We start from the raw sequence: 23667 nt of genomic DNA, 5'->3' as shown, positions 1-23667 counted from the left end.
CTTAGCTCTGTTTTGAAAAGGAACCTTTTTTTACCTTGAAATAGCTCCTCAAACTTCACAGTAAACGAGACTAGATTACACTCACGTGACAAAAACCATAATTGTCTTCAGCCGTTGGCGGGTTACCGTTCGGAAAATCTGCTTCTCCTGACAGCGTAAAATTAAATTCAGAGCCATTGCCAACAAATGCAAACCAGTCCTGCAATAAATGAATGCCAAGCATGAGTTGCCGTCAGACAAAGCATAAGGTTCTCAGACTAAAAAAAAATAATAAAAAAAAGAACCCAGCTAAGGTACCTTACCCGCTCACCCATAAAAGCTACAGGATAGATATCTCTTACCACAGTGGTGTCTTAATGTTTCCCATCGAAGGGCAAGAACTCCCGGATGCACACCTCGAAAGTTCTGGATCAGTATTCATGAAAAATAAAAGCAACCCCCCCACCCCCCAGTGTCTATGGAAAAAAATATAGTGTATATTTTAAAGTAAACAGATAAACTCCACAGGTCTGGTTGTCACTCACAAAAGGAATTCACCGGCGTTATCTGCTGGATAAGCCATTTATCTTCACATTGAGGGACCTAGTCACGCGAGTGCGGTACAAGAAGACTAAAATGGAATAGTTTTCGAGATGCCGGAAAACCAAAAGCGAATAGATAAAGTTGGTCAGGCAGAACTAAGGTTGACATCATCATTAGCCAGTGATACATGTAACCGCTCAAATTGAAAACAGTGACTGCTTGAAAAGCTGGAAAAATGAGAGCGACCAAAAGGAGATTGATTTCAGTTTTCCATCTGCTCATCTCACAAGGTGACGCAAGAGTGAAGTTAAGTAAAAGCAGAACTGTCCTCAATTAACTGCCTCATTCAATTAAAAATTGCTCTACGTTTAAACAGTCCTGTGCAGGAGGTGCACATATACATGTTCGTCACATCAGTTCCTGCGTCCCACGTTGTTTGTTCCATCTGAACTACTAGGCCAAATTGAAATTCCAAAAACGAGGAAAACAGCTCCCCTTTATCTCTGCCGTGTGCCAACTGATTCTTTTGATAAATATACATTTCCTTACTTGTAGGTATCTTCCTCCAAACTGGCAGGCTGAACATTTCTCAGACTCTACGGGGTTGGAGCTGTAGCAGTGCCTGTTCACCTTCTCAACACTGTCGACTGCCTCGTTGCACAACAGTTGTATTCCCCAAAACATTCAGTGGATCGGGAACGGTAAGTACTGGTTTATGATCCGAAGCATTTCGAGGCACCATCCAACAGCGACCGGAGGTAATGAAAGGTCTTCAGTTGAGCAACACTCAGGTAACATTCTTGTCTTCCCCTTGGATCGATTCCATTTTTAATCAATTTCTAGATCGAGTCGATTTTATTGATCCCGCGTCTTTGTCAATTGAATCTATTCCACACTACTTCTCCTCCTGATGAAATACGTTTCTTGTTTTACCCATGTTCTTCAGCTCCTCTTCTTACTCGGCTGCCACAGCGAAAACTGTGATCACATCTCCCTGGATATCATAAATAGTATCCAAATAGTTCTAGTCTGTATTTTGACTTAAGATATTCCGTTGTAATTAACGCTCTTTATTTGTGACTGTTAATTGAGACCCCAGAGATTAGGAACTGGGAACGAAAGACAAATGAGACAAAATTGACTTTGAAGCCTTGGAAACTGAAAAGGGGAAACATCTCTGACAAGTTCCAGAGATTAGCATTTAAGAAATAAAATTCACCTTGCCTTCTAAGCATCAAACAAGACAGCTGTGTGAAGAGATCAAAAACAATTCTGCGGGAAGGAAAGAGTAATGGAACAGCAAGATCCGTCGGCTATTTGAGAATGTTAAGTTATTTCGCTTGAAATGCGTGTACAGATTAATCTCATTATTTTTCTGATAATCACTTGTGCGTCCTGGATTCGAAATTACAGGTTAATGTTCAGGTGACGGTAAGCCATGGTGAGACGTTCTCACGCGTCCATTCACCGTCAGCTATGTGGGTTCAGTCCGTTACTACGCGTGACGTTGAAGTGTATGCTCGTGAGTCAGGCATTGGATCCAATGGTACAGGAGTCGTTAACTGGTTGGCTTTCCAAGATCATCCACAAATGACGCGTGGTAGTGTTTCTTTTAATGGAATATGGACAACAGAAACTAAGTGCGACAAAGTTACTTTCTCGCAGGTTGGAAGAAATAACGAAATAACAAAAGAAAACTTTCAGGTCAAGGCCCTCTTAACATGGTCCACCCCAGTAAGAAAGACTATAAACCAACTTGCTAAGCGAAGCCCGCCTACCTCATGTGGAACAAATTTCCATGCTCAGACAGGCCACTCAGTATTCAGACATCTCGATAATGGGTCAAAAAGTCTAAACCCTGCAAGGTAAAGAAAGAGAAGAATTAGAAAAGATTTCGAGCTTTTCGCCCTCAACCAATAATAGGCAAGATATCCAATATACACCTTCACCTTGGGTCGTCGAGCTGCGTGATTTTTATTAGAACTGAGGTAAATTTACTCCATAGACATAAATTCATATATTATCCAAAAACATTGCAGAGTTTTCCTGGAAGACCATCCGTGTTTGTGTCGGCTAGGTGCACACGTGACACAAAGCCAAATGACGCTATGTATGTTTGGCTGGAAAATGTAAATTCCAGAACTTTTGAGGTGTGCATCCGGGAGTTCCTGCCCTTCGATGGGAAACATCAAGACACCACTGTGGTAAGAGATATCTATCCTGTAGTTTTTATGGGTGAGCGGGTAAGGCACCTTAGCTGGGTTCTTTTTTTATTTTTTTTTAGTCTGAGAACCTTATACTTTGTCTGACGGCAACTCAGCTTGGCATTCATTTATTGCAGGACTGGTTTGCATTTGTTGGCAATGGCTCTGAATTTAATTTTACGCTGTCAGGACAAGCAGATTTTCCGGACGGTAACCCGCCAACGGCTGAAGACAATTATGGTTTCTGTCACGTGAGTGTAATCTAGTCTCGTTTACTGTGAAGTTTGAGGAGCTATTTCAAGGTAAAAAAAAGGTTCGTTTTCAAAACAGAGCTACGTAGTACCACACAGATTTTCTCTTATATAAATTTGTTCTCTCTTTAATTTTTGCAGGAGGTGTTGTTCAACACAACCTTTTATGCTTCACCTGTTGTCCTTGTGTTTGTGCATCATTTGTACAACCCTCAAGTCAGCATGAAAAGCCTTGTCTCACCCAAAAATAACATCATATCAGCCTGGGTTGAGGTAAATGATCGCTCTGATTTTATGATTGTTATTCTGCTGTTGTTTCAACTTGTGCTCTCTGGTCTTTGTGTAGGAAGTTAGCCTCACATCCATAAGGATTTGTGTCAAAGACTTGAGCGGAACAGGAAGCAAACACGACCTTCTGTCTGTTAGCTACGTCGTTATTGGAGGTTTGGGTTCAACTTGAATTTATGAGTGCAATCATTGGATGTCGTTGCTTTGGTATCTTTCTTTAATTTTGAGGTAACTATCATTTTGCTATACATTCACAGATCTCAATCCCTGTTAGCATTTTCAAATACATTGAAACTTTCGGAAACTTGCATGAGGCATAACAGGAAAAAATTGGTCACAACTAGTTTAGAACTTTAGCTTTTCCAATCTTTACAGGCTTTCCAATCATTCATGGTCGGGTAAAGCTTTTTCGAGTTCCCAAATGGTCAGACTCAAGCTGCAAGAATAGTGGCATTTCCACCATACCGCTTCTATCCGAACAAAGAAGTTCAAGAACAGATCACCCTTAGTCACATCAACCTGAATGACTCCGACACGGTGCATCATGCTATCACATTTTGGACAGAAGAAGTCAACAATCAAAGCGCAATGCAGTCTGGGAGGAATGGAAACAACTTCAATCCTTTCGCCACCATTAATTGGATGGCGTACCAAGGAGCACCTCCCGAGGGAATGACGGGAAGAATCAAAATGACAAAATGGTGGTCAGGAACGAATTGTGCAGATGTGACGTTTCGAAAGGTAATTTATTATTTAAATAGTTGTTTGCATACAGATAATCCTTTGGTACATCCGGGTTCATTCTCCTTTCATTGGCTTAAATGAGGATAAAAACAAAAAATGATACTCATAACAATAATTTTTTTAATTGATAATGATAATAATAATAATAATAATAATAATAATAATAATAATAACTCTATTAATAGCAATAAAATTAATACCTATTTACATAACAATCAAATATATAAGAAGAAAACGAGATAATAGCTTAGCTTTCAAAAAAATCTGACCAATTAACAAGGCTGGAAACTTCTTTTACGAGGCTCGCGAGTTTCTAGGAGAGTTAACTTAAAAGCAAAGTAATGATGATCTCAGCAGCGCAAAGGACACTCTTGCTCTGATCCATGACATGGTAGTCGCATAGCTTTCGTCCTTCTTTGTAGCAACTAGCTCAGCAAGTCTACCATGGTATCGTTCACATTCCATCGCCATTCCACCTGTCGTGCTAAAAACTAATGGCGTGAATGTAGCTTGCTCTACTTCTAACACACGGCTTGCGTAATGACGGTTCTGCTCTCTTTCATGCTCCCTGAATATCTGGTCTGGATCCATATCTCTAGAGGTGTCTGCATTTGGATGGCACACTCTCACATCAAGAAAAACCGACGTCTGCCTCTTCCAGAATCCCCTAGCAACTATATCCAGTCGTGCATTAGGGCAGTGTTGGCTTCCAATTCAGCTGTTCTCTTGTGATGTCTTGCAAAACTGGCTCGATTTCAATACCATTGCACACCATGCGAAGCAGTTCCGCCTCCAAATCCCTCATTTCATTATGGCGTTGTATGATAAATACGCCCCGTTTGCATATCATAGCATGATCCACAGTGAATGTGTCCCCGCAAATACAGAGAGAGGGCGTGTCAGGAACTTTTCAGTCGTTGCCTGAGTTTCACAGCGTCTCGAAACTCACTTTTGTTTTAATTGACAAAACAATAAGCGAACTAGAAGCACCCCTGTGAGTGGCAAGTTCAACAGCTCTCAAAGTTTTTTCAGAAATCGAGCTTTTCACCTCATCACGTTTTCGCTTCAGATACTTATTTTTTATTTGGCGCATCTCCCGTTACACAGGGCGTATTTCATTTTCGTCGGTTGGCTCAGGTGCCTGTGATTCTATTTGTTGGGCTAACAGACCAGTAATATTAGCCGATGCTACACACTCTACGGCTGCTACTTGACTCGGATTTATTAGGCCCATGCCTCCCATTCTCGCTGGCAGCGCTAGCGGCTCGCTTTCAGCTTGTGTACATTTGTGATCTTCAATCATTTCGGCATCAGCAATTGCACGCTCCAGAGGTCCGAGTAGATCCTCTATGTTAGGGCGAGTTCTCATAAAGTGCGTCCAGCAGAGCTTTAATCCAAAAGCAAACGCTGGGAAGCAAGCCAGCTGGGGCTGCGACAGAGCAAACTCAGCCAAATTTGTCACTTGCTCTACCCATTCCTCGACTTTATCGTTGACGCACTGCTCAAAATAGGACCTGGAGCCCATAACAATGATTATAATGATAATAATAATGATAATAATAATAATAATAATAACAATAATAGGATATTCTATATACAAGGCTAAAAGATTAGAAAAAAAATTATCAAAATGTTTAAACCAAACGTTTTTGGCTGTTTTCCATCATCAGGGTTGATAATAATGACCGTCTGTAGATACATATATATCTTTTGTGATTCCCGATGGGAAAAGTTTGAAGACATAAGAAATAACTTGTTTGTTCAAACTGGGGCGGAATTGTTGAATCATTAGCCCCTCGACGATCCTACGCTTGTGAAATGTTTCTGCTGTGGAGAGAACACGCCAAGTGGAAGAATGTCATGGATTTTCCCGAAAGTGTTTTGCAGGTTCAGAGGTTTGAGCAGGATTTGAATGCTCAATCGACCACTTCCTCGATACTGCCTTTAGTTAGAACAACAAGTTTAATTGCAGCGTCTTTAAGAAACCGGGAAAACTACCAACATATTGGAAATCTGAGGTCCCTACTAAATGGAAATGGAATTGCATCACTAGCGTACTCCACAGAGCCAAACGCATCTCTACCGATCTTGACAGGGACATAGAAACTCTTTAAACATCTCTTATTAATGCAGGTTATCCCAGGCGTTTTGTTTCGCATACAATCAACGAATTTCTAAACGACTCAATGCAAGATGACAACATCATTCCGAATTTTCTCTTCGAAGACCGAAAGAAAGTTTTTATGAAGCTTCCTTTTTGCGGTAAAAACGAGAGATTCGGTAAGACGTTTGTAACAAAACTCAACGAGTTCATTAATTTTAATTTCATCTTTGTAATCCTGTGGCAAACAGGGCAAATTGAAAGCCTTAAAAATACTCACAGATCCAAAGTTGTTTTACAAAGGAGATTGTCCTTGTGGCGTTAATTATATTGGCGAAACTGTGAGAAATTTAACAGTACGTATTTCGACGCTGCAATTAAACTTGTTGTTCTAACTAAAGGCAGTATCGAGGAAGTGGTCGATTGAGCAATCAAATCCTGCTCACACCTCTGAACCTACAAAACACTCACGGGAAAATCCACATTCTTTCACTTGGCGCGTTCTCTCCTCAGCAGAAACATTCCACAAGCGTAGGATCGTCGAGGGGCTAATGATCGAACAATTCCACCCCAGTTTGAACAAACAAGTTATTTCTTATGTCTCCAAACTTTTCCCATCGAGAATCACATAAGATATATATGTATGTACAGACGTTCATTATTTTCAACCCTAATGATGGCAAACAGCCGGAAACGTTTGGTTTAAACATTTTAATAATTTTTTTCCTAAACTTTTAGCCTTGTATATTGAATATCCTTTATTAAGCGAACATCGTGGACATTAACAATAATCTTTATTTTTATTATAATAACTATAACAATAATGATGATGATAATAAAAAGACGTTCGGTAGAAAAAGTTAATGCAGACAGCAATTCACTATAATTTGATATCATTTTAATATTTGACCCCACTGCAAATCACTAATGATTCAGATGACTTTGTAAAGATCAATGCAGACCAAACTCAATTAAAAAAAAAACTGCCAAAATGTAGTCAGATTTGTGATGAAAATGTTTATTTTCATGTGTTTAGGACAAGTTTAAGGATTCACCAGTTGTTCTTGTGACATCTGATCACCAAAGAAGTGGAAAGGAACATGACGCTGCGTTGATCTGGACAGAAGATGTAACCAAGGACTCGTTCAAGGCTTGTTTGCGGGAACTACAAAACTTTGACGGCAGGCATCAGGACATTTATGTGGTATGTGATGTGCTTTCTCTCTGTTGAACAATAGATAAAGCTCTGAGATTAGGGTTATTTTCTTAAGGCTCACCAAGGTATCGGCTTAACTCAGTAACACGCTTGGATCTTTGCATTTTGTGCTCAAATTAGATTAGAATTCTCTTAGTTTCATTCCATTACAATTTTATTCATTCAATTTTGAGATCTGTTACTGTGTGAAATCGTTTTACCTCATTGAATTTGCGTTATGGTACTCAGTAGAAGTAGGTGTTGTTTTTTGCACTGGTTCTTTACAGACCTGGTTTGCATTTGCTAAGTTGCACAAGCCACTCTTCACTGAGCATGGCTCTGTAAACTTTCCAAATACGAATCCACCAACAGATGAAGACAAAAACGCTTACTGCGAGGTAAGTGTACAGCGTAAGTTGTACACTTACGCTGTACACTAGAGTAATTAACGATGATGCTCAGGAAAACAGTTATTCAAGAATTTCCTACAGTATCTGTTTTTCATCCAACTAACAGTTTGTACACTTTACACGAAGTTACAATGCGACGCCATCTGTCCAAATATCAGCCAATCACAGCACAACAGCGAGTGGAAACTTGGCACCAGCTCATAATGGCATTTCTACTTGGATTGAGGTAAAAAGCATTTTACGGTAGACTTTAAAAGAATCGGCTTGAAAACAGATGCTTGATTTTCAAAAATCATCCAAAAATTGCTATCAGCTTTTACCCTTTTTATTTTTTCCCGCTTTTAATTTCCTTTCGAAAAATGTTGTAGAGGACGATAACTCCACAGAGAGGGAAATGTAGAATTCTTTTAAATAATAAACTTCGAACTTTTTTGCAGAATATGAATGTGTCTGGATTCAGAATCTGTGTTAAGGAACTGTACGAGACCAGATATGATCCTGTCTCAGTGAGTTATGCGGTCCTTACAGGTCGGTATGCAACTACACTTTGCGGGTTTGATTTCATCAATATTTAGACGGAGGAGACGCAGATCATTTAGTAAGCTTTGTCACATATGAATACATATATCGTATTAGACGTTTTGCTGTGGAGTATCGTTGAGTATTTTTTACGAGTTGTGCCGTATTTTGACGAACCCTACCGCCTCGTCAAAATACAAATAACTAGTAAAAATTCTCACCGATAGGACACGACAAAACGTCTAATAAGTTTTTTATCGTGCAACGCGCCAAATTGTTATTTCAGTGCGGGCGAACTTCGCGGATATTTATTTACTGGGAGTGCGTGACAGAAGTATGTGAAGCGGAACGGAATTGGCGCGTTGTTGTGTTTTTTGGAGAAATATTCGCCAGCCATTCCGACTCTTCGTCGCTAGAAAAATGATTTAAATTGTCCGCCATTTTTTTTGTAACTTCAATCCAATTCGTCGCTTGCTCGATGCGAGAAAACCTGTCTAACCGGTTCTCCGGAGTACAAATACCGTGTGATATTTGTACTCGTTTGCGGCGTTATTTTTACTCTGGGGAGTGTAGGTGGATACTAAATTTCTGTTACTCTTTCCAATATTAAATCACGCACATTTATTTCCAGACATCTGCAATCCCGGATGGAGCTACTTCAATGGATTCTGTTACTACACAAGTGATACCTGTGCAAACTGGACCACAGCTGTAACAAAATGTAGACAAGAAAACTCAGTCCTTGTTGATGTCAACAACAATGAAGAAAATGTTTACATTCAACATCGCCATAATGGAGATAAATCCTGGTTGGGTTTGAATGACAGATCAACAGAGGGTGACTTTACTTGGGCGGATCGTGGACATGGAAACTTTACAGCCTGGGCCAAAAATCAGCCAAATAACTTCAAAGAAGAAGATTGTGTGCACGCACTTGGTGTGCAATACAGCTATGAATGGAACGACGCGCAGTGTAGTGGTTGTCATCAGTTTACTTATAAAAAAGGTGAGTCAAACATATTGAATGAAGTTTTTAAGGTGTCATTTTCATGAGCAAACACAGCTGATGTTTTACAATGGCTACTTTGGTGCTAATAATGATCCAGTCATGTCTGGACTTATCCTGGTTTTGGACACGTTAAGCATCTTGTAACATTCTTTCCCTCCCGCACAAGATGTCAGTCCATCACATATATGTCCTTGCATTTTGCCACGTTTCTTTGCAGGAGAGTTCACTGATAACAATTCTTACTTTTTGATGGTGAGCCACTGAGAAAGCTGGGTATCTCGCTTAAGGATACGGTAGACCTTCGCGAGCCAAATTTTGACAACATATTTTTTTATTGCACTCCAAACAAAGCATTACTATTTCAACTACAGTTTCAAAAAATATATATTTTAAGATATTGAAATACACTCAAGTTGTTCACGAAAACATTTTTTCGAACTGAATTCTTTTAGCCGCCAAAGTGGGAAAAGTCAATTGTATTGTGACAGCACATGACTCCCGTGATGTTCTTTTCTTGCGGCAGAACATACGGGGTAGTAGTAGTCGCATAAACATCTTCGCTTGTCAGTTTCACGTGTATATCGTAGCAGTTAGTGAAATAATGAGTAGAGTTACACGTAAAAAGGAAAGAAGCCCCTGGGTTAAAGCTGGAAAGCACATTTCATAACCCTTCCATTGATCTATAGTTTATGGTGGTTAGACTTTAAATAGCGTGGTAACAATTTTTTTTTGCGAAAAACACCTGCGAAGGTCTACCGTATCCTTAACCATGTCAAAGAACACAATGATTCTATTGTGAGACTCAAAATTGACCCTCTTGTTCCGAGGTCCAGCTGTACAGTCAGATGTTTTTGTGTAATAGTTATCGGGGTGGACTGGTGACTGGTCTGGTGTGAGACTCAGAATGGACCACTGTGCTGTAGTTTTAGGAACCACCAGTCTATCAGGAAAAGTGACTACAGAACTTGCTAAGGTCTTTTAAGGGGGAGTGGGAGGCATGGATATGAGCGATACTCCTAATCGGTTCAGGTTACGGAAATACGCTTCGTCAGTAATATGGGTAATTAATTGCGAGGGGCCTTACTTAACCGTTTCTGTTTCTTCGGTGTTAAAAGAGTGTTCACTGCTCCATTTTATTCCATTACTAGACTTAGATGAATGCCAACATGATCTGAATTATCGTCACGAGCTGGCCTCGTGTGCAAATGAACGTGGCTCGTACAAGTGTAAGTGTAAAGCTCTATATATTGGAGATGGATTTGACTGTTATCACAGCTATGCAGGTGAGATGTGTTGAAGAACAGCTTGAAATACATTTTTATAGCCCTTTATGCCTAAAAAAATTTAGGAATAGAAGTATGTTAAGTTTACAACAAACTGTCGGTAAGGCAGGGAAGTGAAAGTTTGGTGTTCGTACCTCGAGATTTTAACCTAACTCTGGCTTTCTTTTCAAACCTTGATAGGAAAAGAGCTGATTTCAAAAAATCTTCTGAGCCTTTTATCTGTCTCAAAAACAATTATGGAAGACTGTTTTTCATTTTGTTTTTGAATACGTGAAAAGTGTATTCTGTACGTGACAACTGAGTTCAAAATCTTCGCATTTCCTATTGTACTGATTAACATAACGCTTCGCAGAAGTGGACAAGTTTCCTGTCTCAGGAGCCTCAGTAGTTTATGCTCTGCGTCACCAACGATTTCTCTAATGTTCAGTTGTTTGCTTTTGTTGTGTCAGTGTTCCATATCTTCTTTACACAATAACATGTAAAAATGTCATGGCAATGAAAAAAATTGGGTGTCAACGGTGAAATAATACTTATTTCCTGTTTTAAGGCCTGGGTTATTCGGCAATATTGGCAAACGATGACAATTACCTTGGATCCCTGAGCAGTTGGTTAAGCCCTGTTGTGCAGAGCCAGTCCTCTTACTGGAAGCGCTGCTGGAGAGCATCAGTGGATGGTTGGGCTGCCTCTACCTTCCACTCATTGTGTGACAGCAAAGGGCCAACAGTGACCATTGTCCGTGTGGGAAAATACGTATTTGGTGGATACAACAGCTTATCATGGAGTAAGTGCATAACCTATTGAATTTGCTTGCCTTTTCTCCTCGCTTAAATTAAAATCTACGAACGCATCTGGTTTCTAGCTTGAAAAAAAAAACAAACAATCACTCAAACAAAAAAAAACAAAAAAAAAACAGTACAATGGGGTCCATGGCATATTAGATCAGGAATACTGAACTGTGTTTTATAACAGTGTCTCAGAAGTAATAAACACTGATCATGCCGTTCACTTTCGAGTGCCTTTAAAGTTCACGTTTTCAACGAGCATCTATTTCTGCATAATTGTGAAAAACAAATTGCCGCCAGATGAATTATTTGACTCATCAGTTACCAGAGCGATGCGCGAAAGAAGCGAGGGATATGTTCAAACAGGACCTGTAACAGGTTTCAACCACGGCAGGTGAATTTAAAAATGTCTAAATTTTGAAGAAAGTAAAAGGCAACTGAAGCTTCTAATGTCATTTCAGGGATTGTGTTCCTCCGGGTTTCCTAGGGCCAAACAGGGTGAAATTCGATATTCCACCCCTAGGCCGATTCTCGATATTTTCAGGCAAATGGTCGTGGAAAGACTTCCATTTTACATGATATCTGCGAATGTTTTACTGCAGTTGGGTCAATGAGTAAAGAAATATGATTTGAAAATAAACGCGCACCGCCATCGAATAAACGCCGCCCATGACTACAGGCGCTAAATATAAACGCTAAAAATTTAATAAACGGCGTTAATCGGGCAAATTAGATATTTAGAATGATATTGATGATGACTCGTGGCCTAACATGATATCCTTTGCACACGATAATATAGAGTAAAATTCTCTAAATTATATTAGCGTCTCTGAAAATTTGAAATACAGATGTGAAGCGATGATTGGTTTAAACGAAGCGTAATCTCGTAAAAGCAAGTCCTCGATTCCACAATGCATGATCGCTGACGGAGTTCATCATACAAATCCACGGTCAATCACTTCTGCCTTGAATTCTCATTCTCCTTCGGGACGGATTTTAGCTAAAAAAATATCATTTGTAGCTCATACTTCATTGTCAATTGATGGTCACTGTGGATTGTTCCAATTACATAAAATTTGCGAAGCGGTTGTCCATAAGCAGGACAAGGCTTTTGAGTGTAGCTTAAATTACTTATTTCATCACAAAGTTAATTAATCTGTCTATGAGCACAGGGAAGTTTCCTTGGATATGGAAGTGTTCTAAAGTGACGGCTTTATTCATATCAGGAACAAACCCAACAAATTATCGCCCTATTTCAATTTTACGCTCTTTCAGCAAGATCTTAGAGAATGTAATCCTCTCAGCTGTACGAATACCTTGATTCAAATAATTTACTTTCAAACAAGCAATTTGATTTCGTTGTAAGCGTTTAACAGCCACTGCATTCTCTGGCTTTGCCGATGAAGTCTTGTTAAACTTGGAAAAAGGAAATATTTGTGTTGCTGTATTTCTGGATCTTACAAAGGCGTTCGATACAGTCGATCATGGGATCTTGATGTCCGAATCGTCTCCCCGGTCTCTGCAGTGGTTTTCTTAGTATCTAAGTAATCGGAATCAGCAAACCTCTTGTGAAAATAAACTATCCGACGCCCTTCCCGTTACTATCGGGGCTCCACAAGGGAGCATCTTGGCACAGTTATTGTTCCTTGTGTATATTAACGAGCTACCTGCTGCTATTAAACACCCCAAGGTATCATTATATGCTGACGAAACCGTTCTTTTACTGCTTCGCAAAAAAAACCTCGCGAGCTGCCGGAGAGAAAATTGAATGCAGACTTCTACAACGTAGCATTGTGGCTAAAAGCGAACAAACTTACCTTGAACCTTTCTAAGACCAGATCCCGGTTGATTGGAAGCAATAGAATTTTATTTCATATTTCCTCATCGTCTCTATCTACTTTTGATTGTGAGTTTGACAGCGTAAATAGGTCTAAGTATTGAGGAGTTATGTTGTCCTCAGACTTTATGTAGTCAGATCATGTAGAGTATGTAATTTCTAAAGTTAATCAACGGCTCGTACCTGAACAGACCACTATATTCGTCAGCTACTTATGCCCTCGTAACTTTAAAGTGGCTCAACCTTGAACAACGTTGATTTATCATCGCTATATATCAGTATGGTTACAAGTGTATTAATGGCCTCATGGATCACTCATTGGAGCCACTAGCCAACAAGGACGTTAATAATTATAACACAAGAAATAGGATTATACTTAGACTACCCCTTGCAACCAAAAATTGAGGTAAACAGAGAGGGTGTTATCACTCACCGAAAGATTGGAACAGCCTAGATAAAGTCATTAGAAATGCCGCTGCACCTGCACCAATCTAAGTTCGGACCTTTCTGGAAAACACAGTGACGTGATGAAAGTTTCCTAATCGAAGATTATAAGTGTTTGCTCCCTTAAAAGGAAACGACAATTGAATAACATTTTGAATTATTTACTTATCATTCAGCTTCTAGTTGTGTGCACCAGTACTCTTCGAGCGCCTTTTTGTTCTCATTGGTTTCATTGGTTAACAAGCCAGGCTGGGGACCAGTGAAACTGTCTCGAACAGGAAAGTATAGTTCTCGTCGTTACTCCATCTACAGTTGTTCTAGCTATGGACCCACATTTGGTGGAGGACACGATCTTTACATTTTGAACTATGCCTCATCCAATACACGTTCCTACACAAACCTTGGATACACCTACAGTCCACCATCTGGCCACAGTTATGGCAGCTCCTTCACCCGATCATTCCTGGCACGAAGTTACAAATTTCAACCGGATGAGGTTGAAGTGTTTTACGAAACCACTTGACACAGACCTGTTGAATCAAGTGTCATAAAAAATTCGAACAGGATTTAGAAAACTAAAAACGTTAATTCATCATTTTGAAGGCTTGTTACGTAAAGTAGACTTATGATAAACAGCATGAAAAGTTACACAAGTAATAGAATATTTCAAAAAAGTTCCTCTAAAAAGGGTTTGTATTTATTGGTGAAAACTAAGGTGGTTATCGTGTTTCCTTCCCCTCCCTAGATCAATCGACAGTCACATGGCACACTTACACACGCGCATGACCCGCTGGGTTTTAGTAGCTCGGGCAACACTAAAGATATTTTTTACCCGCAGACATTTGTACATTTTTCACGTATAAAATTTAGCAAAGAGACGTTCGAATTTATGTGACCAAAGTTAAGGACCGGTAGCTAAAGAAATGATTTTTACGTTTTGATGACATTTCAAAGTACTCCTTTTAAAATAATTCTGGTGAATAATTTTTATTTACACGACGCAAAGAAGTTCAACGTCTCCCGATGAAGTCTTAATCGTTTGTTTCTCCTGAAGAAAAATCAAATTGGCTTGAATTTGTTTCATTGAAGGTTCGAAAAGCCGGGTATAAACTTAAAGGTTTTTGACTGGCGAAGGAAACTCGAGGCGAAATACCCTCGTGGCGTCATCGGCAGTTTGTAGTGTCGTGTAACCAATGTAAAAGCGATTCCACGACCAAGATCGCTTTCATGGCGAATGGTTCGAAGAAATCTGGCACTAGTTGACAATGACAGGCATGGCTTTCGAAAAATTTTAAGTTTTCAATCTCTTTTAACTTTTTTCAATAATTGAAACAAAATACATATTGGGAGTCGGCGATTAACGCTCACATACGAACTTGTATTCCGTCTCAGGCCTTGCGGTTGTATCCCTGGCATTTTTGCGGGAAAAAAAAAATCACTGGTTTTATGGTCTCTTAAGCTTTTCTCTCAGCTTTACAGTCACTACATTTTTAGGGATGTTTTTGAGTGCTGTACAAAGGTGTTTAACTCGGAGCAATGAACCATTCAATACAATCGTTAGAGTGTGTACAGCCAACGAAAAACGAAAAATGAATAATAACGCAAAGTCGAGCCTTCTTACCTCCACTTCATTTTTCCTTGCTTCGTTCCAGCGAATTTAAATGCCATGTCATCGACTTTTATCTTCAGATACCAACGAAACCACTGCAGCGTGGTATAATTATTATTTTCGGAACTATTCGCAAAACAGTTCTATTCATATCTTTCATTTTTTCGTACAGGTAGGTGGTAGTGGAGGAAAAAGACCTGGGGACATTACCTCCTGTAAGATTGTCAAGACCTTCCTTGGCCTGTAATGAGTCTTGGGCTAAATTCCAACGCTTTTGGTATCTAAAGAAACTGTTGCTTGCTCTTGGCAGACACGTGAAACAAGGAAAGCGCGTCTAAGGCCACTGTTTCAGTCAATTACATATTTACCTCGATATTTCTTTGTTTTATAATGGATTATTTAAGCCGGATAAATAAACTAATACTTTTCAGTTTCATAGTCAGTTAAGCTCCGGCTTCACATATTGTCCATAACGTATTGCGAACAGATTGCAGAAGGTGCCATTTACAGTGTATTGGTCCATTCAGATTCGCTTGTGTTCATGATCGAAGACACTTAAAAGATTGGCCCGGCTTATTGTGCGAGGCTATAGAGGCTCTTATAGTGGAGGAAAATCGTTTGAGATATGAAAAAATTCTGGTCTCTTACTCGTGGAAGGAATACTCCGTAGATATCACTGACCACAGTTTATAATCAAGTTACAATGATTTTTCAAGAAAACATCTTACTTCCTTTTTTCTGCATTCCACCAATCAACCCTGTGCAATCCAACATCAGTAGGCATATTCTCCATCCTGTTCTCCCTTTATAATTCCTAACAAGGATATTTTATAGCAATCAATAACTTTTTAATTGATGATCATTTCGTTTATTCTTGTGACCTTAATATATGATTCAGGGGTGACATTGAAAGGAGTAATTAGACGCTAGTCACCAACAGAGAAATACAACAATGCTTACTGCGAGGTTGGTGTACGGCGATCTTCTGAGAAAATAGATGTTTGATTCAAAATGCAATGATAGTGAACAAAAGTAATTCTAAAAAACGTCAAGGAAACCACAGATTCCAGAATTGCCTTTTTTTCCTCTCCATTTTGCTAACAGTTTTGTGCATTTTACACGAAGTTGAAATGAACAATTGAACAAACTGAACACCATCCGTCATCCTCATCGAGAGGACTGGATCCGAGCTCAGATCGGACCATCCTGTTATGGCTTTTGGACCTGGGATCTACTTGCCTGTCACAGAAGCTTTGTTCACGCTCTTCTTTGGGATTGAAGGGAAGCCACCGATACCAGTGACACCCCGTCAACAATTGGTAAGTAGGCTCGTGAGATTTATGTTCTATTCCTCTTACGTGCTAAAACATTGATAAATGTGTCTGTTGTTTTCCATTTAGTGGAGGTACACTTCAATGAGTCTCTATAGTCTGTCATTATTCATTGAACAAGCATCTAAAAAGCCGGTACGATCATAGCACTTGATTACAGTACTTCGCATCGGTCGGTGGTCCTACAGCAATATTACTAACGTTAGATCAACTACTTTTACTGTGTTCTCAATACACTACAGCGTCAATTCTACTCTATTACTAGACTTAGATGAAAGTCAACATAAGCTGAATTACTGTCACAAGCTGGCCTCATGTAACAATAAACGTGGCTCGTAGAAATGTGAATGTAACGCCGGATACATTACAGATGGATTTGATTTTTGTAACAGCTATGCAGGTGAGATGTTCTGAAACAAAAACTTGAAATGAATTGTTATGGCTTTTCTCGACCCAGAAATCTTAAGAAAGGAAATGATTTCTTTATTTAACCATATAAGATTACATAGGGCCATAAAACACATGTTGTTAAGGGTAAAATGATGATCTTCTTCATGAAGATTTGGGTCGCACAGCTATGACTGTTACATTGGAGCCCTGAGAAATTGTTCATCGCTGCTGTGTAGAGCCAGTCCTCTTACTGGAAATGCTGTTGGTGAGCATCAAGGGATGTTTGGGCTGCCACTACCTTCCACTCATAATGTGACAAGAAAAGGGCCGACAGTAGCCATTGTCCGTGTGAGAAAATACATCTTTAGTGAATACACCAGGTTATCATGGAGTGAGTAAATGATTGATTTATCTTATTTTAGCTTTTCTTCTCACTGAAATATGCAACTTCAGGTTAAAATCTCAGACTGAATCCGCTTGATAGAGAGTCAGAGTCAGACACACAGGTTCTTAGGGCAGAGAAAGTGAGCAACTCCTCGTTTTTCATGTCATTGAATTTGAAATCTAAAACCAAATCCTTGGCGTCAGTGATTAGAAATAGCTGCGCAAATTAACTTTAAAAGATATTTTGGTCACGTCCTTATTTTCGTCGTATTTTTGATTTAATTGTCTAAACGGGATATTTAGAATTACCCGTTTCATTATTTTTGGGGCTCACCATTTAACGTTAAATCGTGAGCCCCCAAAAACCACTGCCTAATTTGTTACGTTGGATCTGCGTAACATATCCTATTTATTACGCACGATTTGCGTAACTTTTCCCGTTTGTGGGTGATTTTGCTGTTCACGCGCCAATTTGAACGTGACTTGTTCTTTAAACTTCTTTTATATAAGTAGGTCATTGGTAAATCTTGTCCAAATCCCTGTTGAAGTCTGTTTGATCAGACGAAACCGGTCGGATAAATAAACAAAGTTGACAAGATCTGTTGCTGCAAGCCGCTCACTGGTTTTTATTTAAGAAAAGGTCAACTGTTCGCTGAATCAAAGACGTACAGTACAATGGCTCGAGAAATCGGCTTCTAAAACTCTGGCATGGGGTAAACTATCTAGCCTCATCAATATTTAGTTGGAAATCACTCCAGAACAAAGGAAGTGGTATCCTGCCGATTCACCGACCTGATGAGTGCGACTCCAAGAAATATGAAATCGACGAAAGTTAAAATCGACATTTTCAGCAGCCGGCTTACATCGTTAATAAACGAAGTACAAGAATGCAATTAATAAACGCATTTTTCATGTTAAAAGCCTCGGACAAATTATGCTTCACTAACGAAAATTTATTAGGGCTGAATATTTTATTTTATTCCCAAGAATGCTGTCCCCTTTGTCTCGCTAGAAAAACACCTGACGCACCATAGAGAAATATTTAATCGAAACAAAACAAGACATCTGCCCATTTCATATCATTTACCATAATTGATAGTTTGATTATTTTGCGCTACGCTGAGTGGTTCAAAAGTGTTGAATTTCCGGTCATGAACTGTTGAGCAGATCTTTCCCAGGAGCAGTACATCCTCCAGCTTGAACAAAATCATCAAATATTGCTTCAGTTAAATGGAAAAAACATTAAAGCGGCAATAATGGGCCAAGAAGCAACAAAAAATTGTTAAGCTTGTAAAAACTACGGAGAAGAGCTAACTTTTGACTCGGAAACTGATTCAGTTATAAATTTTTAGCTCAAAGGTAAATATTGATTTTTGCCATGAATCGACACCAGATGTGATTTACCAGTGGCACGTGTTCGGAATGTTTATCAGTTCTCTCAGGATACTGGGTTAAGGGCATCATGGTGAGGCTAACTGATCAACTGATCTAAACGTTTGTAGTTATTTTGGAAATTTTTCAAAACTTATCTAAAAGAGCGGGTAATGAGATCAAAAGCGCAAATTACGAAGATAGCAAATCTTTTCCTTGTCACTTTTTTATATGATCACCTTCGTATTTTCTTGGCGATAAACCCCAATCCCTTTTCAAATTACTTTATTTTCCCTTTACATTAAAAATCTGTAGGATTTATTCTGAGACTCCTGGAAGTTTAGAACTGCTTTTTATACGAGGCCAAAGGTAAACCCTAGAAAATGTGAAAACATTGAACAAGGTACAAGACTTTCGTTTGTAACTTTCTCAGGAAAACTTACAATTTTGAGAGGAACATTAAGAAAGTGGCGCAGAGCTATTTACTGATTTTAATCCAATAACAACCTTTCACTCAGTCGAGCTAGTGAATGGTTTCAATGTTTGGTTTTTCGTCAGTGGCAAGTCTCAACCTGTATCCCTCTAACATATCAGTATATCTTTTTTAAAGCTATTTTTGGTGAAATGAACCCTCTTTCCCCATCTTATCTTCCTCTAGTAAACCTGATACTTTTGTGCGAGTTGGGGCAAGTTTAAGCTAATCAGAACATTGTTTTATTTACTGAAATGGGAGGAATTAATTCGTTGCTGGGTATGTTTCAACACGTCGATGAAGGTCCAGTAATCAATATTCAAACACGTCCCCTTTTCGAAATTCTTCAAATTGTGGATCGCACTCATTGTACGAGAGTTACAGCTTTATCTGATAACGTAAAGAAGATGAATATTTTCTAAAGATATCTCCATAAGCGAAAATAGATCTTTTGCAGGATGTAAGATAATTTAACATGATTTAATACCTTAATGAAGCCTTTTCTTATGAAGTGTCCTCGTTACGCCCAAGGCCGCCTGGTTAATTCGTAATTTGTAACTAATGTATTTACCCCTAAAAGTTTCGCACTCCGTCAAAGGGGTCTATAGATAGACGAATAAAAAGGGAAATTTTTCTCCTTACCGCCACAGAGTAAAAATTGAGATCAAAAGTTTGTAATTAGGTGATTTCAAGGGGGAAGTCCCGATTGGTCCCACAGCCATATGGTGAACCACCACATACGCATTTCCAAATCTGAGATTCATGACACAAATATATAGGATACATGATAGTGATATTCCCCATCTAAATGAAAGAAACAAGCCGACAATTAAAGAATGTAGCTGAGCACTCTTAAAAATTATTCGATGCTATGAATCATGCAACAGTGTGCATCATGTAGCTACGTGATTTCCATTGCCCTTTAGATCAAAATAAAAATCGCACACAGATAAAATGAAACGTACACCAGGTAAATGAGTTTTTACCAGTCACAGGTTTGTACTTGTCCCACTTAAAATATCACATTGCAGAGTGTGTTCACGTGAAGGTTACAGTATGCGAGATATTTCCTCATTACCTTCTTTTCCTCTGCTTGAGTTGAATGTCGATTTGAACCAATCAAAACGCTGTTCTAAGTTCTAATATAAGGACCTGAGTCACTGGCCAACGCCATTCTGTGAAGGATAGCTTGGAAGAATGACACAGTTAACCGTCTTGATCATAGTTTTTTTCCTCCGTGGAAATATCTGTTTGGCCGAAAAAGGTAAGATTGTATTGGTGCTGCACAGCATAATAAATTAAACGTCTTTAAAACACATGTGCTGCAGCGCATCATTCAGAGTAATTTACATGCTGACTTCTAAAAACTTCGGTTAAATTTAATTGTCTGAGTTTATTTCTCCGACTTAGCTTTCGTTTTCAATCCCCCTTTTGAATTTTGTGGAATTTCTCCCTTTACAAAAAGCCAGAGCAGGAAACATTTCAGGGTGAAGCCCTCAATTTTATCCCTAGAAAGTTTAGCTGAAGAAATGGTCTTCATTTAACGGCCACTATTGAGCTTCTAGCCTGGTTTAAGTTTTGTTACCCTTCATGCTAAATCAGCTTCCAAACGATTCAGGAAGTAAGTGCCATAGTTCTTTTTCTATCTGTCGGTTTATCTGCAAAATAATGCGTTAAAAAGTCCTTGGAACTTAGGCCAGTCGGTCAGAGTTTGCATTATAACATAACCAAAGTAAAGCGCGCGCTCTGATTGGTCAATTTAGCGTCCCCCATTTGCCCATGGTTGTACGCTGCTGGCGTGAGCAAAATACAAAGACTATTTTCCGCGTGCGCTTCTTTTTTTCTGGTCGCGTAAAATTTGTTAAATAAAAGGGAACTCTTTAGCTACAATGTATCATTGTTATGTTATAAGACAAATGGTAAACACCACAGCGTACACTATTGAGTCATGGATGCACTTGGGAGGTTTGCTAAGCACTCAAGAAGCTAGAATCGCTGTTGGCTATCGCCTCGAGCGCCTCTTACGCTTCTTTTGTGCTTAGCAACCTCCCGCGTGCATCCATAACTCAATACTGTACGCTGTGGTGTTTACCATTTGTTAATTATCGGTGGGCGGTTTAAACCAGATTGTCCTAAAGCTAAGGAGAATATTCCTGGTGGCAATGAAAACACGCCCCTTTTTTGAAATTTGCCATCGTGGGCCTAACAACTTTATGGTGCCTTCACTTCGGGCCAAATCAGGTTGATAATGTCATTCTTTCCTTTTAAGATAAATGTGGGAGGTACTCTTATGCAAAAATAAAAAGAAAAAACTCTTTTATAGTCTCGCTCTATGTCTGCTTAATAGCGTTCGAAGCGTTTTGAAACCTTTGCAATTAATGTCCAAAGGACGTACTTCAACGAAACTTAATAGTTTAGCTGGCTAGAGCTCGAGGTCGGTTTTATTCTTGCGCTTTAGAGTCGATTTCAAAACACGACCCTTGGAATTACAAATTGCTATCGACAATTGCACTTCAAGCGTTGATTGGATTGACAATGTGTTCTATGAAAAACATTTTTCACCAAAATTTTGACCTTCACCAGTAGGTAAGTCATCAAGTGACCATATGTTTTGGCGATTCGTTTTATATCAACTTTCTATCGATGGATATATCTCAATATTGTGTTGTGTTCTGTTGTAAGGCAAGCAGGAAGCGCCTTTATTAAGAGCACTCAAGAACAAGGGAAAACTCTCCACTACGTCTAGTTCCCAACACTTCTTTCGTGTCATAGCTGTTTCCTAACCACTTTAGACAGAACAGAGTACAGTGGAGCTCCTTTATTTGTTAAATACAACCCTACACGCTTTGTATCAAGAGTAAGGGGGTACCATTCTTCCATTCTGAAAGGTTTAACACAATCAGCAATACCGGCAAATGACAACAATCACCTGAGCACCTTAAGTTACTGGTTAAATCCTGTAGTGAAGAGCCATTCCTCTCACTGGAAGAGATGTTAACGGGCATTAGAGGATGGTTGGGGTGCCGGAACCTTGCACTATTTGTGTGACAACAAAGGACCAACAGTGACGATTGTCCGTGTGGGAAAATACATCTTTGATGGATACACAGGCTTATCATGGAGTAAGTGTGTGATTGATTGAGTTTGCTTGCCTTTTCTCCTCCTTGAAGTAGAATCTACAAAATTGAAATCTGAGAGTACGTATGGTTTCTAATTAAAAAAAAACAAACAAACAAAACAAAACAGCACAATGTGGTCCACGGCATAGTTGATCAGGAACGTGTGTCATATACATGTAATATACACTTACTATGCCCTTAGATGCGAGTGCTCTCTAGGCTCAGGTTTTTAACGAGTCTCTTTTACTACATAACTGCGAAAAACGAATTGCCCTCGAAGATTCATTTCATTAATTTGTTACTCAAGCACAACGCGAGCAAAGTGCGAAAGAAGCGAAAGATATGTTCAGACAGGGTTTTGTGCCTTTGCACGGGTAGTTGAAACCTGCACGAAATTTCAACAACGGCTGGGGAATTTAGGGTTTTCTGAAATTTCGAATAAAGGAAAACGAAACGTAAGCTTCCAACATCATTTCAATGATAAGCTTTCCTCCGGACTTCGTTGGGCCTAATGGGGAGAAACTCGATTTTCCGCCTCTGAAGCGATTCAGACTAACGGTCTCTGCAAACTTTCCACTTTACATACCACTTACGAATGTTTTACAGTGATTGATGTCAATGGGTTCATAAATCTGATTTAAAATCAACGCAGACCGCATTCGAATAAATGCCGCCCCTTGAATCTTCACCGCTTGGGAAGCGTTAAAATTTAACTAGCGCCGGAACATCGAGTAAAAGGAATACTTACAGTAACTCAGCGTGGTAAATTTAGAAAGTTAATGACTCATGATATGATATTTTGTGCACAGCTGATTGAATAAATATTGCTAAATCTTATGAGCATTTCTGAAAATTTTAAATGTATGTGAAGTGGAGATTATTTCTCTCCTTTGAAAAGGATCGACAGTTGAATTCTTACTGACTTATTATGCAGCTTCTAGTTGCGGATACCAGTACACATCGCGCGTCTTTCTGTTTTCATTGCTTAACAAGCCAGGCTGGGGACCCGTAAAACTAACTCAGCAAGGCCGGTATACTCTCTAAGGACATATTCCATATACCCTTGTACTAGCTATGGACCCTCTTTTGGTGGAGGGCGCGATTTTCACATTGCCAGACACGCCTCATCCTAGAGAAACTCTTATTCAAACCTTGGACGCACGTACAGTCCACCATCTGGCCACAGTTATGGCAGCGCCTTCGCCCAATCATTCCTGGCAGGAAGTTACAAATTTCAACCTCACGAAATTGAAATGTTTTATGAAACTACCTAACACACCTGTGGAATCAAGTGTCATAAGAATTCAGGATTTAAAATGTCTTCTTTGTAGACACCTCGTCACTTTTTAAGGCGTGCTATTAACGTAGATTTATAACATGATCATGAAGAAGTCATGAAAGT

At 39.3% G+C, this 23667-nt stretch overlaps 2 protein-coding genes and 2 pseudogenes across 2 annotated transcripts; 3 read left to right on the top strand and 1 right to left on the bottom strand.

The window, feature by feature from the left end:
• Positions 1 to 3859: 3859 nt before the first annotated feature.
• On the top strand, positions 3860 to 9302 carry LOC148740527 (uncharacterized). The gene is made up of 6 exons (XM_088750928.1): positions 3860 to 4006; positions 7147 to 7314; positions 7593 to 7703; positions 7822 to 7941; positions 8153 to 8243; positions 8866 to 9302. The coding sequence occupies exons 1-6, from the start codon at positions 3908 to 3910 to the stop codon at positions 9285 to 9287; spliced, it is 1011 nt and encodes a 336-aa protein (XP_088607054.1). The 5' UTR covers positions 3860 to 3907; the 3' UTR covers positions 9288 to 9302.
• Positions 4274 to 5378, bottom strand: LOC148740528 (uncharacterized; annotated as a pseudogene).
• Positions 9303 to 10050: 748 nt separating the features above from the next.
• Positions 10051 to 11342, top strand: LOC111318885 (uncharacterized). Its single transcript, XM_088750929.1, has 2 exons — positions 10051 to 10526; positions 11074 to 11342. The coding sequence occupies exons 1-2, from the start codon at positions 10241 to 10243 to the stop codon at positions 11325 to 11327; spliced, it is 540 nt and encodes a 179-aa protein (XP_088607055.1). The 5' UTR covers positions 10051 to 10240; the 3' UTR covers positions 11328 to 11342.
• A 5067-nt stretch (positions 11343 to 16409) lies between these two features.
• On the top strand, positions 16410 to 23539 carry LOC148740526 (uncharacterized; annotated as a pseudogene).
• The last annotated feature ends 128 nt before the right edge of the window (positions 23540 to 23667 follow it).

The sequence above is a fragment of the Stylophora pistillata genome, chromosome 2 (genome assembly GCF_964205215.1).
Source record: "Stylophora pistillata chromosome 2, jaStyPist1.2, whole genome shotgun sequence".
Lineage (NCBI taxonomy): Eukaryota > Metazoa > Cnidaria > Anthozoa > Scleractinia > Pocilloporidae > Stylophora > Stylophora pistillata.
The sequence above is the reverse complement of the archived record's forward strand: the minus strand, read 5'-3'. Positions and strand labels throughout refer to the sequence as shown.

Bases quoted from the DNA above. Each gene is read 5' to 3' on its own strand.
- LOC148740527 (XM_088750928.1), top strand. From the start codon at position 3,908: ATGGCGTACCAAGGAGCACCTCCCGAGGGAATGACGGGAAGAATCAAA. The intron at 7,315-7,592 runs GTATGTGATGTG...GGTTCTTTACAG, and splicing joins GGCATCAGGACATTTATGTG to ACCTGGTTTGCATTTGCTAA. The intron at 7,704-7,821 runs GTAAGTGTACAG...TCCAACTAACAG, and splicing joins ACAAAAACGCTTACTGCGAG to TTTGTACACTTTACACGAAG.
- LOC111318885 (XM_088750929.1), top strand. From the start codon at position 10,241: ATGGATATGAGCGATACTCCTAATCGGTTCAGGTTACGGAAATACGCT. The intron at 10,527-11,073 runs GTGAGATGTGTT...TCCTGTTTTAAG, and splicing joins CTGTTATCACAGCTATGCAG to GCCTGGGTTATTCGGCAATA.